The sequence below is a fragment of the Epinephelus lanceolatus genome, chromosome 2 (assembly GCF_041903045.1).
Source record: "Epinephelus lanceolatus isolate andai-2023 chromosome 2, ASM4190304v1, whole genome shotgun sequence".
NCBI classification, from domain to species: Eukaryota; Metazoa; Chordata; class Actinopteri; order Perciformes; family Serranidae; genus Epinephelus; species Epinephelus lanceolatus.
Genome location: NC_135735.1, coordinates 38,169,687 through 38,186,792, shown reverse-complemented (window position 1 = coordinate 38,186,792; position 17,106 = coordinate 38,169,687). Strand labels below are relative to the sequence as shown.

Below are 17,106 nucleotides of genomic sequence, written 5' to 3'. Positions count from 1 at the left end.
TTTTGGAGCTCACCAACAGGTCCTGAACCAGAGCCTTGACGTTCTTGGAAGTCTCAGGGGACGGAGAGTTGTGAGACGCCAGCTTGATGAGCGTGGCCAGGAAATTCTTACACTTTTTGACATTCTCTTGCATTTCCTGTGGAAGACAAGAAAACAATTATCAGAAAAAAAAAAACAACTGGCAGCACGAGCTACAAATTGCTCACTGTCTCAGAGATTTTAGGATCAAAGATCTTATTCCACAGAAATAATCCTTCCTTTGTTATTAGTCTAGGATAAGTGCCAATTTCGGATCGGTATTTGATGTTAAAAAAAAAGGCGCTGGGTCAAATCCTGAGTAGAGAGGGAGAGCTCTTGTTTTTGAGCTGCATGTATTTTATTAATACTTAACAGAGATACTACAGAATGAATTTACTTGGAGTGATAAAGAGGCTGACAAGCATCAGTCACAAATCAGAGCACATTGCTCGTTGGCCAGTCATCTTTGTAGCCAAATGAGACATGGCACCTGTCCACTCAAAATGCCAGTGGCTACAAACTGTAGCCTGAATATATGAAGAGTCTGTGCGCGTGATTCTGTATCTCTGTGTTAATTATGTGCATGTGAGCCTGCATCTATGGCCGTATCTGTACGTCTATGTGTTCCTGGATGTGTACGGGCATTTATGTGCCTTTATGTCTGCTTCTGTATGTCCTTGGGTTGGTATAGACTTGTGTGAATATATGAGTGCGAACGTGTGTGGGCATGTGTGAGACTCTTGGTGTACGGCCAGCTGTGTGAGGCTGTGGGTCCGGGGCTGAGCTTGTGACACAGCCAGCCTGCTGGCAGCTGTGACAGTGCCTGCGCCCTTGAGGGTGGAGTGTGGGTGGTGGGGGGTGGCAGGGCAGCAGAGAGAGAACGGACCTGGGACACGACAGGACCTCCGGGGTTCGCGGTGATGCCCGTCTGCGGAGGCTGCACTGGCTGGGAGGCAGCCTGAGCCGGGGCCTGGGGGGCCATAACCACGGGGGTCTGCTGTGGAGCCGTCACAGCCACGGCCGGCGCCACGGGGCCCTTCTGGAAGAGCAAGAAAGAGACAGAGAGATAAACAGGACGTGACGCCTCGCTTGCAGCAAGGCCACAGAGAACAGGAGGCAGGCGCCACAGCGCTCCTGTCACATCTGGTGTCCTGACTTCGGTGGACATCGCTTAACAGACAAGGAGGAGGAAGGGGAGGTGGTGACAAGCTAGAGGCTGAGAAAGACAGGAGGCCATCTGAGATTTTCTTAATAGTCACCTACCTGATCTGGGAAGTTTTCTATCAAGATTTGTAACTGGCAATTCCAAACATTAGCCACCTATTGTCTACTTCTTCATAATATTATGTGAAGGGATGAATGAATAGAAAATATCTCACATCCTAAACACAGATTTTGCTCAACAGATGAGGTGCCATCAGCAGTCTCTCACTCTAAAGCCCTCATCACCTCTTTGGTATCTCTCAGGGCCTGTTCACACTTGGCAATAAAATACATCTCATGTGATGCAATCGGAAGTGGACAGTTCTAAATACAGGTGTGAATGCACCCAAAATGCATACAGGACACATTAGGGTCTCATCACTCAAGCCACATATGGATGGGGGCAAGGCCACACGTACATCCACATATGTGATGTAGTTTTGTGTAGTGTGAGCTAAAATACATTTCTATCTGCACTGAAGAGCTGCCTGGTTAGTGCTTGTTTAATGAGAAATCTCCCAAACACAGAGGGAAAGGTATTTAATCCTGAAGCCTACACAAGGTACCAAACAGCCACAGCAATGTACTCTGAGCACAAATGTACAGTATACCACATGTTTTCAGTCAAAGATCACAGCTTCTCCTCAGATTAATTCAAATATGGGAAATTAAATCTGCACTGCATCTCAGCTGGGCCTAGATGCAATATGGATACTCAGTATTTGGATAGGAAACACTGGGTCTGATCAGATCCCCCAGAGCCTCAGTTCCTTAGGAATGGAAGAGTTCAACTTAAAATATTATCTCCACCAGTGCCAGTGTGCAGCACATCATGTTATGATGAGTAGCCAGGGCAGCAGCAATACCCCGCAGCTATACTTGTTGCAGTTGGTGGAAATCAGTTATTATTTCCATTTTTCTCTGCAAACAAATAACTTGCTAACACGATTATGTTTACATCATTGTATCTTTAAAAACTCAATGATCACATTCTGAAGTAACTTTGAAGGATATTTCAAAACCTCAACAGTAATGAATTATGATTGCGTCTTTTAAGCAGTGACATTCACAAACTCCAGAAAAAGGGTCTTGTTCATTTTAGCCCCACCCTGGTTCTCCACCTATCATTCATCAGGGATGCTAAAGGAAGAAAACATAAAGCAGAAGACTGAAAAACAGGCAAGTAAAGGAGGGTTATCTCACTGGGCGGAGTGCAGGACAGGAGGAGGAGGAGGAGGAAGAAGAGGAAGAGGAAGAGGTCTGGAGGGCAGGGCTGGAAGGAGTGGGAGAGGGAGACGGTACCATCTTGGCCGGGGTCAAAGGACACTGCCTGGTGGTCTGAGAGGTCACAGGAGACTGCAGGGAAAGAAAGAGAGCGAGACAAAGAGCCAGAGAGAAGAACGGGGGAAACAGAGAGCATTCAGATATCAAAGAAAATGGGTGAGGAAGAGGAAACGGGGGAGATAAATGAATACAAGGCACCTCAAAAGATACCAAGAAAGAAAAACAGCAAAGGTGAGCATGTGTCAGTTTCAGAGGCGAAAGAAAGAGTGAGGAGGAGGGGAATGGAGGGCAGAGAAAAGACTGGGACAGCATGAAAAAAAAAAACAGAACAGAAGAGGAAGAAAAGAGCAGTGGCGTGCCTCGCAGACAGATGAGGAAAGGTCATGACAGCAGGAAGGAATAAAGAAGGTGGCAGCATGTTGGTAGTGTTGAAGACTGAAACAGAGAAGAGCATGTGCGATTGGTTGCAGTGGGTCAGGGTGTCACACTACTGGGGTCTCATGGCGGGCAGGGAGGAACATGTGTGTCCACAGAACCCACAATACTGATGACATTTACCTATACAGAACCTAATGTAGAGGAGAATGTCATTTGCTGTCCCGATGGTAAGTGTAAATCGGACCAGCAGGTTCTAGTCTATAAGAAATTTGGTGGTTTGTCTGGCAGAGGAAACAGCAGCAGATGCCTGATTGGCTCTGCACGCACTTCTTTTTTGGCTAAATACTGCTGCTAACCCAGCATAATACTCAACAGATAAACTGCCATTTTCAAAGCGTGATTTTAGCATAATTTAGCATTAAGGCATGATTTTTTAATCTCTAATGTCACAACTGTCAGAAATGTTAATTCACTGACTCCTGAGGCCTTTGGCAAAAAAAATCATGAGTACTGTGTAGGTACTGACAAAGCCCCACGTTGTCTTAATTTCATTGCCCATGTTTTAAGTTATTCAAGGTCTCAGCATTTGAAAGCTTTTACTATTTAATACAGACATGAGATGATTATTTTGTAGAGGCTGGGGTTTCTTGGAAACCATTATTTGTCCAGTGAGAAATTAGCTTATCTAACTGGCATTTGTTTTAATGAAACCTGCAGACACCATACTAATTGGTATGACTAATGCAACTATTGAAGAAATTAGCATAAGACGCCATCTACAAAGACCCAATTCCTCCGAGAAACATGCCTGTGTATCTATTATTCCTGATGCTGTCTATGATGAGAGACCTGACTTGAATGTTACAGCAATAGAGGAGTATGAAGATACGGCCCATCAGTTACAGTAAATCAACAGTATTAACTCCAAACATTGCAGCAAAATTTTAGACATTATAACCAAAACCAAAATGATAAACACTTTCACACTCAAGTGCTTTTTTTGCAGGGGAATCTCCTTTACTACTGGTCACCAAATGAATGATAAAAGTACAGAAATGAGTGAACATTATTACCTGATGAAGGAATAAAGAAATAAATATGTTTGAATCTGAACTCCCCCGTGATTAGGGACTAATTACTACAGTACACAGTGGCGTACAAGTCTAGCAATCTGTTTTGATGACACTGCCTCATGGTCACAGTCACACACCACATGGAAGACATGGCAGAGAGATAAAAGCTTGCTTACAAATGATGAAGCACAACATACATGACAAAATTAGATTGCCTATATTCCCGTGCACATGTGTGTTGCTTTTAAATATTTGAACAGATTCTTTTTTGTATTTTTGTGATGGCACTTTGCTCTAGCACAATGGATTTGAAACATTAACTGGGAGGTTTAAGTGTTGACATTAAGCTTTAATTTGAGGATATGTACATACAGTTCTTTTTATACACATTCCCCCAGTTACAGAGGACCAAAAGTAATTGGACAATAGGTTGCAAAAATACTTCTTGAGTTGGTATGTTTCATTTCATTGTCAATTAATGCACAAAATAAGCAAGATGTCAAGTATTACCACTAGATGAAATCTCTATAAACAGATACCCACATATGAATGCAGAATCTGTATGCAACAGGACAAGATTTCAATACGTCAGCACTCTGGTTTCTGTTTGTAGTAGTACTGACCAATCACATGTGAGCAGGCTTTGGTTGCCTACAGTTGTAAACAGTCCGTGTGAAGAGAAAAGAGGCGGTATGCATCGGCTGAAATGCAATCTTGGAACCCATCAGCTACTGTCTGACGACAGTTTGTCTTTATATTAGCTGTTTTTTTATTTGTCTGCATTCATATACCCATATCTCTGTATAGAGATGATCCAAAATGTTAAATGGACCTCTCTCAAGTTGTTAAATGAACTGTAAACAATGACCAGTGTACGGAAGTGATAGTCTTGGCCCAGATATTCGTTGGCTACACCTCCTCGAAACACTGGCCGTTGCCCCCAGGGGCTAAATCATAGCCAGACTGCTAGCCTATGGGTTCCCAGATTGTTCTTGGTGTAATATTTGTATTTGGAGCCTGACATTGTCTGCTATCTCATTCAACCTGTGTACCAAAATGTGAACTATCAGGTCGAAACATCAGATTAAATCAGACACATGGAGTATATGCAAAGTATATACAGTGTATATACAGTATATACAGTGTGTGGAACAGGCACGCTAAATTTCCAAGTGGAACACCGGAACAATATTCTCAATCATGACATATGTATTAAAGGTTGGTTGCAAATATGTGGAATAAGCTTAGAGCATAATGAAGAATGGAAGGTTGTCTGTGACATGAAAGACTGTGGAAACAATAATAACAATAAACAGCAAGTGGAAACAAAATAGACAAAGAGTTTTTTTTTTAATAAAAAGGATTTATTTAGGTGGATGCTGAAATTGATCATAACTCAGGTTTGTTTATTAGTGAGTTTAAAACACAAGAGCAAATGGGAAGGCTTGGCAGTGAGTGCCAATTGCCACAAAACCCTGGTGATGCCCAGTGGCTCATCACACACACACACACACACACACACACACACACACACACACACACACACACACACACACACAAATACACACTTCCTCGCTGCTATGCTGTCTATGGGCCAAGGCAACCCAAGAGGGCCTCTGCCCCGACCTCTGGCACACAGCCTTCCATTCACAGGCAGGCCAAACCACTCACACACACACACATACCCACACATACTTACTTCACAAGCACTAACACACAGACAGCAGAGAGAACAGGCAAACACACAAACATTCAAGCACATGATAAACTGCACTTGTCTTGCACACAAATGAAAACACACACAAACAGACCCACAACCGTGCCAAGGACAGAGGGAAAGAGGCAAAGAGCACAGAGGAGAAGAAGTAGGATAAGAAAGAGGAGGAGGGAGTTTCCCCTCCACTAAAAGTTTTGTAGGATCCAAAAGACTATTGTACTGAGAAGTTGGGGGAAGTGGGTGTACGAGGGATGAGGGGATGGGGGTGATGGCGGGGGTGGTAAGAGCCACGGGGTGCATCCCACCGCCAGCTATGCCTCTCTCTTGCTCACGCTCTCTCCTTCTCACACACACAGACAGACACACACAAACACACTCGTGAACCAAAGCCTTGTTAGCTTTTTAAAATAATCAGGCAGTTGGATGATGAATGATTTAACAGGTATGGAAGGAAGGAAGCTCAGGATGCCTTCCGTTTCTCCCCTCAGGGTCATGGGAAGAGTGACAGGCCGACAGAGGGGTTGAGCTCTGGGAATAAACACCATTCCCTTTCATTTCCCTGCTACTGCTTTTCCTGTCGAGATGGCAACGCCGCGGCCCGCTAATTTGTCATCAGCGTGACTGTGAGAGGCGATGACAATCTGCGACTCTCTTTTGTGAGGGGTTCATATCAGGATGGATCCAGGTACAAGGAGAGAGGCAGGAGGGGGCCGTCATTGTGTAACCGATGCGGACTTCTGTCTGTGAAGCCAGTGGGCTGCTGTGGAGTCTACAGACTGGATGGGACTGATTTTGGCATTTATCAAATTACAGCTGTCGTAGGATGCATCAGAATGAAATTTTTTGGTCTACAAAAGCATGAGGGTGGAATTTTCTATTAACAAGAAAAACTTTATCTCAGTTTTGAAAGGTCTTACATGGCCTCTGAAAGCTGTAGTGTAGCAATACTGCCAGACAAGGGTACACCAAACACTACTATGGCATATCTGCACTAATCCAGGACATACTGCTTTATATATAAAGGTGTTTGGTACTGTAGGCTGTATTTCCTTGTCTGATCTGATACTACTACTGCCACATCATTTTAATCTCTGTTTCCTTTTTGCATTCAGACATACCGTTTATAGTACTCATACTGTAAAAAAGGATGACACATGTCTCACTGTGACCCTGAGTACAAAATGTTAAGAGGAGCAGGAAACCGTTTAATTCTTAAGTGAATGCAGAAGTAGAACCAAAGATGAAAGTTTAGCCGAACTGAATAAGACAATGAAATGCCGCCCTCTAGTGTCAGTCTTTTGTCCTCGCAGTTAGTGATATGATGAATAGGCGCCAAAGATCTTTAGAGGGCCTCTTTACTGCAGCCTTGAGAGGCCAGATCAAAGAGTGCGTTGTAAGAAAATTAATTCTTAACATTTGAGATAGAACTGAGCACTCAGCCTTGAAATGAAAAAACAGGCTTCTCTCTCAAGCGCTTATTTTGCCATCCATAATCTGACCGAATGACTAAAACCAGGAGTTACTTAAAAGCCACTTCAATTGCATTACTCACTGTATTATTAGAAAACTTGTGTGTATTCTTTTCCTGATCCCTAAGATGAGTTTAAAATAAATTGTCAGGCATGTCTTTAGTCGTCTGCAAACTAAATGTAAAGACTTCAAGTGCAAGATAAATGCTGTTTTCTGTGCCAGACCGATTAGATGATCACAGGAGTCTGTAGAGGACACGCTACCTGATTTTATTATAGCGACAAATAGTGCCAACAAACGCCCACATTTCCTCCTCACTGATGCTCTAAAAAATGTAACCGAGGCCAAAGTTGAGTTTGAAAACACTGTGTGTTGGGATTTGAGGATTGTTCTCTGACAAAGTCATCTGATATTAGAGCTAAAACACTTGAATTAACTGATGATTAACTGATTTAAAAATGTATTAAGCAAGAATGCCAAAGATTAACTGGTTCCAGCTCTGGGAATTTGAGTCTTATCTGTTTTTCTTCATCTCTTGTGATAGCCAAATAAATAATAATATGCATGAATAATATCTCAGTATTTGGGTTTTGGACTTTTGGTCGGGCACCACTAGCAGTTTGACTGAATCTTGGAAAACTGCAACGAGCACTGTCTTTTTCTGACACTTTATTGACCAAACACTGATCAGTTTATCAGGAACATAATCAGTAAATCAATTGATAAAAAATATAATCATTTGTTGCAGCGCAGCCTGACATTACCTCAACTACCCCACTGAGGTGAGCTGTGATGTTGCTGAAATGTGTCTAAAGGGAATTAAACTCACGCCTTGCAGAAAAAATAATTTTTAGGTCAAAGAAAATCTTTTTTTGTGTATTTATTTCTGTAAATTTTCTAAAAACTTGCGTAGCACTACAGCACGCCAATGTGAACAAATCGCCCTATCTGATGTCGGTGTCATATGTTCTGAGGTGAATTAGGGAGACAAGAGTTAGTTAAGATGCTCTAATCAGAAGAAATATTTATCAGTGGTATTTCACCTGTCTTACTTGATTTACAGAGAAACTGTGAGAGACAAACTATCTCGTAATGTCATTATTAAAATCAATTAAGTTCCAAAGGTGTGGACCCAGCAGCACAAGCTCAGGTTTCTGCATGAATGATGTATCCACAGGTGATAATAAGCAAATTCCAATTAATGTTTCAGTGGCTCGTTAAATTTTGATGAGAGGACCCCATGGAGTCATTAAGGAGCCTTGAGACATTAATTCACCTATTAATCTCAGTTTAATCTATACGTAAAATAATCAAGAATATTCATTCCTTATAATTACACGGTTAAACATATTAATCACATCCCAATTAGGGTGTAGAGCTAAGCTGTTCACTTAATGAGGAGCTGCCCAGCCTATATCAACTTTATGAACTCGCACGTAATTAGATCAAAGTTTCTACTATTTAATCAGTCGAATTCGTTTGGACAGCGGTCACCGGTTGTACCGTTAACACTGACAGAAATCATGCAGAGCTCAAGAGACTGAAACATAAGGGAAATATGTGCAATGTCACAGTTTCAGTCATGGATGTTCTCGCACAAAGAGGGGTGAGGTCATTAGCGCTGAGTGAAATAAAAACGAAAAGAACTGGGAACTGGTGCGTCCCATACTATAACGTAATGCCTAAAACTGAACATGAGGTTGTAACATATTATTGTCTTGTATTTATTTTTATTCCACTTCACTAATCCCAGTATAGAAAACCATCTTCTGCATTAAACTCATCCTCACTTCCTAACAAGGGCAGCCGTTCTGCAGCACTAATGTCAGTTCTGAGGTCCTTAGTTAGTTAAGGGCAATGACAGGACTACTTAACAGCTAATATGCCTTTCATTAGTGTAGGACAGGGGATGGCACTTAGTGTATGTTGGGAAGTGTTCATTTAGGGTACTAGCAAAGCTTTACAGGTGGAGTGAACACAAATATATGTATGGTTTAAATTATTTTGTTAAAGTATATATTTTTCAAATTGGTTTAAAATAAAATAGCTACATTTTTATAACTGGGTGGTATATGTCAAATATATGTATCTTACCCACATTTGCCGATGCCAGGCCACTATTTTCTTTGCAACAAAACTGTTACTGTACAGTAGTATAACCATCGCTTGTGTTTCTGGCACACAAATCTCAGATGAATTAGGTTTGTTTCAAATGAAATGGTTTTCTTTGTCTCCTGTTATTAATCTGTAGATTATTATTTCAGCACCAGGAGCTGTCCATAGTCATACAGCGTCTCTGTGATCAAACTTTTCTTTGTTGTCCTGGATAATAACTCTTCTTCATCTTCAAATCTTAAGTATGGTGTCCCACGTTAATCATTTTTCAGCCCTTTCCATTTATCTTCACCATGACCGCTGACGACCATATGTCTCCAAAACGGGGGCTTTTCCTGAGGTAAAAAAAAATGGCCCTGTTTTCACCTTTCGGACAATGCAGTGCGTCTTTAAATATGACAAGTAATATACACAAGGATGTCCTGATGGAGGTTTTTGGCCCTGGTCTCAAATGTGATATTAAGTATCTATCAGGCTGAGTACGGTAAAGATGGGATCTGCATTTTTCAGCTTTATTTTAGCCAAAACGGATCCTTTAAAATATGCCCAGATCTGCCCTGACACACATTCTCATGTTGAGTTCAGGCTGCCGGTGACAAAGCAACAGGCTAAAAGTCATTTTCAGTGGAAGCTGGTGACACGAAGCTACAAATTGCTGCCCAACACTTGTCACTGCGTGACGAGCATGACATGCTACAAATTCGGTTGAGCTGGAACTACCTTTTTTCAGTGCTCCAATGACACAGTTAAGCATCAGCCTATTGTATGTTTTTATTTTTCTTGCTGTGGTACTGTGTTATTTAGCTACGTTAGCTGAAACTATGCTAGCTTTCTGTGCATTGCCGTACACACAGGGATGCAATTAGGTGGTGAAATGTGATGATAAAATGGAGCTCAGATATTCATCCAAGCATAGATATTTTTTTGACCAAATTTGGAGACGCTGTTTTCACACGCAACGACAATATGCTCCCCCGAGGCCACATTATGTAGCAGCATAAAGTCCCTTTATGCTCTTATGCTGACGATACAAAGTTCTATGCCCACTGAAAACCCCTGACCTGAACTGATCTGAGCTTATCGTCACTGGAAAGTGCTACTCACTATGCTGCTTAGATAAATCAAAGACAAAAATATATTTGGCTTCATACAGAGGAACATGCACTGGAGAATATGGATAGTACGATTCGGGGATATTTTTCCTAAAGAAAATATTCTATTGGCTACACAAGGAAAGGTGGCATATGTATTATTGGCTCAAATCTGAGCTGACCCGTGCATTTTTTTTTGTTTGTTTGTTTCAGATAAATCATATTGGCTACATCGAGCATCACTCATTTCTGATCCTTTGTTTGTCCTGGTTGCACCAGACTAACCAGTCTTTGCATATCTGGTCTATTTTTGCCAGGAGTAACCCAGTTTGATTTTATACAAACTAGCTGAACAAGCACGTCATTATAACATGTTCTGGCAAAAAATAGCCTACATCAGCAACCAGCGCTGACGGTGTCACAGAGCTCAAGCCAGCTCGTATTGCCTTGGTAATAAGCATTATGACAACGTGATTAATATAATATTATGTTGATAAACTGACTAACAGAACCACTAGTGTCTGACAGGCCATGTGCATTTTAGAGCCCAGGCTGGTCTCTGCAACATGAAAGAGATCAACTTTCAGCAAAGGTGGGAGGAGTGGCGCACACTGTCTTCGTTTATTCTAAAGTTTGTGTGTTTTTTGGGGTGATGAGTCGAGACATGGCGGAGTGAGTCTCACAAATATGGCAACAATTTGGATTTGAAACAGATGGAACAGGTGTCCTAACTGGCTGCAAGCACCGTTTTGAGCTGAACTTTTATCAGATGCCGTGTTTCTATTTATTCCCATTGCTCGCCTTAAAAGCACAGCAACTGACAAACGGCCGATTCATGACGCTGAAACAAGGAATTGTCTACACAATGCCTCCTACTTTCCCTAGCAAAACCAAAGCAAGGCTATTTGCTGTTGGCTTTAATATATATCATTTTCAGTAAAGAGCACAATATAGAATGTGTTTTCTGTTTTTAAAGTAACATTACAAATGTAGGAAGACAGCAAGTCATACTTTTGATGAGTTTATCACAGTAAAGATAGTAAGTAATAGCAACATAATGCCATTTTTGGGTCGCATTATACATGCACTTAATAGTGATTGACTAGTACAGGCAAGATGTAAAAGGGAAAATAATTGCTAATTTTGGGTGTTTCCCTCAGGCTTATTAGTGACACAAGCCAAGTGTTGCAATATATCTACCAACAGGCAGCAATGGGATCACAGTTGATCCAGATGGCAGCCCTTCTCTTCTACTACTTACTCTCCTGTTACTGTCAATTTTATTAACAAGCACAAAACACTTGTGTGTTCTTACCCATCGAAAAATCACCCACTTAAGATTAAATCTCAGCACAGGAATGTTTCATGAGCAAAGCCCATTGTGTATGCCGTACATGTGGACAGACAAATCACGTGATCCATTATCTGTTCCGCCATTGGAAACAAAGGAGAAACAAAACAGTTATGGCGTGGTTCCTGATAAATTCCAAAACCAGGCCATGTGTATTTAACAGCACAGCTCTTTAACCTGTCTCCTCTTCTTGTTCTTGTCAAGCTGAAGAGAATCAATAAGGTGCAGTAATGCTCTGTGCTGTGGTCATGCTAATGAAAGACTTTAGGTGGCAGCTTCCACCTCGGATCTGTGGCAGAGTCTCACCTGAGGAGTTGTTACTCTGAAGGATGCTCCTGTTGTGGGGGTGGCAGGTCGTGGAGAGATGCTGTTCTGGGCTTGAGCCTGAGCTTGAGCCTGAGCTTGAGCCAAAGCCTGCTGAGGAACCATCACCAGCTGGCCCAACTCTGTGCGTACCAACACCATCCCTGGAGATACACGGGTACAGTTATTAGAATAACACTATAACATGACAGTCACTGAATGTTTTTTTTTATGTAGCTAAATACATGTATACTATATACTGGATGTGAATGGTAGATTTGTGGATTCTACTGGCAAGTGTCATCCTAAAAGGGAGGTTTGTATTCTAAAATTCTGGCAGCTTAAACAGTGATTAAAAGAAATACTCTACACAGGCAGTCAGTGTAAATGAAATATTTAACCTGCCAATTAGAGTCTTATTACATAATGATAAATGGGAAGAGTTTTCTAAGTGGCAAAGGCACTTCAACACAACTTTAAGACTGAGAAAATAATGGAAATAAAGGTGTAGCAAATGAGGAATACGTAGCATAAGGAATTTTAAACTGCATTTAACCTTTGCAACAGTACTTGGCTTTGTGCTACCTGCACAAAGCGAACATTACCAAGGTTGAGACACGGCAAACCATGGGTTAAACTGACTGCAGACAAAATGCTGAGCTTCTTCTGTGGTAAGTGGACATGGTTTAAGTGTAAGGCATCCTGACATAGGAAATAACATCTGCTATTTTCATATATCAGGACAATTCATCATGCTTTAGTGTTTATTTCATTGCACTACAACACTACTTACAATGCTGCTTCCTCATATCAACCTTCCAAGGAAAGATCTAGATTCTGCTGGCAATCAGACTAAGGCACACATGAAAGTCAAAGGATTAGGAATTGAGTTGAAGCTCTGATCATGAGCTAATTACACTGACTCTTTGCTCTTTCTGAAAGGCTACGACTGCAGTTAGCATAATGTCACGCTTGTGAGGTAGCCCATGTCAGGTCAAGATAAAATGTTTTATTACACATGTGTTTATCTTTGCAGGATTTCCATAGAGTAAAAAAAGACATGAAGTCAATCGAGAGGTTGATCGCATTTTCTGATATCTCTCTCGGCTATCTGACTGAGCCATTATTCCTGAGGTGAGATGACTCAGAGCATCATTCAAGACAAAACAGCTGGGGAGCACACTTTCCCACATGACCACTCTCCACAGATATTACCTGCCAGTCTTACTCTATGACAGAAGAGCAGCTTTATAAAGGCTGGCTACCTGGCAAATGTGGAAAACATACACTTATGCCAGTTTATTTTGGCAACCATATATGTTGTTGTATGTATGTTAATTGAATTTTTTACATAGGACTTTTGATACACTTGATAATCTTGGAACAATTTAGATCAGTAATTCTCCCAGTATCAGAAAATAAAGTGATTTACACTTACAAAAATTATATTCATGTTTCAAAACAAGACACTCCAGAGTGATTTAAAAAACACAGAGCGCCACTTCTCCATCTGAGTTGCCCAAAACATTTCCCTGTGCATCCCCAACTTTACTTCGATTGAAACAACACAAAAATTGAGGGCAACAGGTCTCCACTTATTGAGCTGCATTTTCTCAGGCAGCAGTAATAATCAAAAAGTAAAATCCACTGAAAGGGAGGGTCATTGTTTTACAAGCATAAGCCACTTTATAGAAAGTAATTCTACCACACTGTTGTCTTGAATCATCTGATTTTTTTTCACGTGGCAGAGGAGCTCTTTTTTATTACTATTCTTGGAAGTGCTATTAGGAAAAATAAGTCTTTGAAATGTTGGTGACAGTCATGAGAGTTGTTACCATTTTTACAGTACATCATGTGTGACTACATTGGTGGTGAGATTTCTATATGATTTCATTGGAAAGAGTCCTGTCTTTTCCTGACAGTGAGCTCATCAAGTTATTTGCCTTAGGCTATAAACGTGACAGAGTTTACAGGCTTGCTTTCTTGTGGAGACGCATCACCTAAATTAGTAAAATGTACAGATACATTTCATTTGACAGTTTGACTGCAAACTTGCAAAGTTTTTGTCTTATTCGCTGTTGTTTATTTCACAATTGTGATATTTGTTGTGGGCTGTTAAGGATGCTTGGTGTAAATGTAGTACTTTGCACAGCTCAGCTGTCACATCACGGCTGGGTGAAGTGTTTGATTCCCCATGGGGCCACCCATGCTAAAACTCACAGTACAGCTACTATGAATAAAAGCATATATGAAAAGGCAGGTTTTACCTTAGGAACGGGCACTGTCCCATAGCACACACAAACACAGGACAACTGAAAAGCTTCCCCAACACAAACAGACAAACATGGGACAACAAGAGGATGCCACACATGCACGTGGATCCTCATACCGAGGACAGTGACACAAACACTCTATCACACTGACAACCAAACCCATGAGACGCAGGTATTTTAACACAGGTGTGAACAGCATCTTCTTGCTGCTCTCCTCCCCATCCTGCAAACCTTACCCGGTGGGATGGTAAACCCAGGGGGCAGCTGAATGGTCGTCTGCTGCTGAGGTGGTCTGACAATCAGCTGGGGGGCTACAATCCTTTGAGGTGCTGTAAGTCCAGGACGGGGTTGAGTCTGTGCGGAGGTGGCCACAGCAGGAGTTGGAGAGGGGGCTGTGGGCCTGACCATGCTAATAGTGGTGGTCACTGATGTAGTTTGACCAGTAGCACATACTGAACTTGCTGCCACCCCTGTAACACAGGCAGCAGCTGTTGCAGAGCTCATAGGCTGGGTTACTGTTGTGGTGGTTGTAGCTGCTGCTGTAGTAGTTGTTGGTGGTGGTGTGACAACAGAAGGCGCAGAGGAAACAGTGTTTATTACAGAGTTGACACTACCAGACTGGCTTGACATTACAATTTTGGACTGACAATCGTCTGTTTTGGAAGCCCCAGTTTCTGTGACCGTTTTGCTGTGGTTTCCCTGTGGAGCTGAGGAGGTGATGGGTCCTATGCGAGCGCCCTGCTGGACCAAGGCCGACACACTGGTCCCGTTGCCGTTCTGGGCTATACTCGCTACAATATGACTCGGGAGTCTATGCAAAGCAATGGTAGGAGTCCCCCGGTCGAGAGCAATAGCCGACTGACCTAAAGGGAGGTTAGCGTTTGATAGGGTGAAAGTCGAAGTGTTAATAGAGGAGGTCACCGGTCGAGTAGAGTTCGGTGTGGCTGCACTGGTATCCACAGAGCTAACGTTTTCAGCCACCGCTGTGTTGCTGTTCCTTCTCGTCGTTACAGCTGCGCCGTTCAAACTCTTTATCCGAGCCGAAGCGCTCCTCCGTGGGGTGCTTATGCGTTTCCTCGGTGGGTTAGCTTCCGTCGACGTCTCACCTGTGCCCGGGCAAACCTTAGACCCCCGGCTGGATGTGGTGCCGATGCTGGCTGGCGTAGATGCCAAAGTTGACACACCAGATGCAGTCAGTGTTGTGATGGATGCTCCATGTGATAGCGAGCCGCTGCTAGTGGTGTTCACACAGGCTGCCGAAGTGGTGGAGGGCTCGCCAAAAGCAGGGGTACAGCCCAGAGACGGAGATGTGACAGTTTTATCCAGGCTAACGTCTTTAGAGTTGATCTCCTGGCGCATCTCAGGTTTATTACGCCGTCCTTGTTGTTGTTGTTCTAGTGTTGTGGTGCCCACTGGAGCTGGTAGCGTTTTTCCTAAGTGATGGTTAGCGGGGGGCACTGAGCCAGCGCCTCCGTTTTCGTCTGCTTTACCTGCTGTGTTGCTTTGGCCAGCAAGCTGTGACTCCAATGAGCCCACTAGGTCGCTCACAGCTTTTTCATCCACCTCTGAAAAGAGCATATCTTCCAGGGGGTCGGAGGCGCCCGCCATCTCTGATCACAGATAGCTGTCTTATATTTTTTTTTTCACAGTGCGCCTGCGTGTTACTAGGCATTGTGGGAATGAATCTGACGTCATTAGAGGAGGGGTGGGGGGGCATCCCGCATCCTAGTTGTATATTTTTCGTATTTCTCCTCCCAAATATGTTTTATCTGGAATAATATGCACAGTATGTTCAAATATAAATCCTTATCCTTTTTAATAAAAACTGTTTAACAATAATGTAATTCCGTTTGAGCTTCTCTGAATTCCTCAATACTTTTGGCATTCCTGTTATCCCAAAGGGGATTGCCACTGTTATGGATGCTATTCCTTCTGGAATTCTGATTATCCTAGGAGAGGCAGAAAGACCAGTTTTGTTAACCAAAACATAACCCGAGGGCAACTTCAGTGGGTGAAGTCTGCCTGACTTCTACCTTATGTAATGGGATAATAACAGTAACATATGTTCATCATTTCAAAAAGATGTTGTTAGTATTTCTGCTTTTGTACCATATTCTTCTAGATATGTTGATAACTTAAACTGGAAAAATATTTGGAATCTTTCATACAAATATCTCCTTACCAACACAGTAAGGGAAGAGTACTACTTCAAAATCACACATATTAGCCTGCATGCCATTATCTTCTTAGATTAAAGAAGGATATTTGTGTTATCTGTTCATTTTGTGAAATGTATCCAGAAGCAATGTTGCATCTGTTTTGGCAATGTCCCTCCACTTAGCAGTTTTGGAAAGATGTATCCCATTATATTGTTCATAGCATCGACTTTGAATTTTCTCTTTAAAGGGAAAATGTACTGTTTGGTATCTTCAATAACACTAATACAAAACTGAAGGGATTACATATATAAAAACGATGTTCATTCTAGCAAAGTATCATATTCATAAATCAAAATTTAGCCATTCTAAATCTTTAAAAGTACCGTTGTGTTACGTAACGATCGCCAAGTAGGCAATTAGGCATTCATGATATATTTTCGAGATGAATAAGATTCAAGGTTTAAAATGAAAACCGTGCAATTTAATGTCAAAAGCAAATTGTGCGGTAAAAATACATATTCTACATTTAAAAATGTATTATTATCTGGCAATATGGGGGCAGGGTGGAGAGAGGCGGTCTCGTGTAATCTCGCGATATGCTAGAACGGCCGAATCTTAAACCTCCGTTAAGCACCCTATGATTAAAAATTAATTGACTATTTTTTGTCATC

The 17,106-nt window shown here is 42.0% G+C and overlaps 1 protein-coding gene across 3 annotated transcripts in view; it reads right to left on the bottom strand.

Moving 5' to 3' along the window:
* Positions 1-15,928, bottom strand: part of LOC117257912 (transcription initiation factor TFIID subunit 4) — a 96,790-nt gene extending 80,862 nt beyond the window's left edge. The window contains exons 1-5 of one of the 3 annotated variants that reach the window (XR_013488013.1): positions 14,513-15,928; positions 12,007-12,167; positions 2,425-2,577; positions 905-1,057; positions 14-136 (exon numbers count right to left, since the gene is read on the bottom strand). Coding sequence is in view for 1 of the 3 variants with exons in the window: in XM_078161460.1 (XP_078017586.1) it covers positions 14-136; positions 905-1,057; positions 2,425-2,577; positions 12,007-12,167; positions 14,513-15,884 (1,962 nt within the window). In the remaining 2 variants the exon portion in view is untranslated. The remainder of the gene's footprint in view (positions 1-13; positions 137-904; positions 1,058-2,424; positions 2,578-12,006; positions 12,168-14,512) is intronic. The other 2 variants (XM_078161460.1, XR_013488015.1) reach the window with 2 other exon arrangements.
* Positions 15,929-17,106: the final 1,178 nt, after the last annotated feature.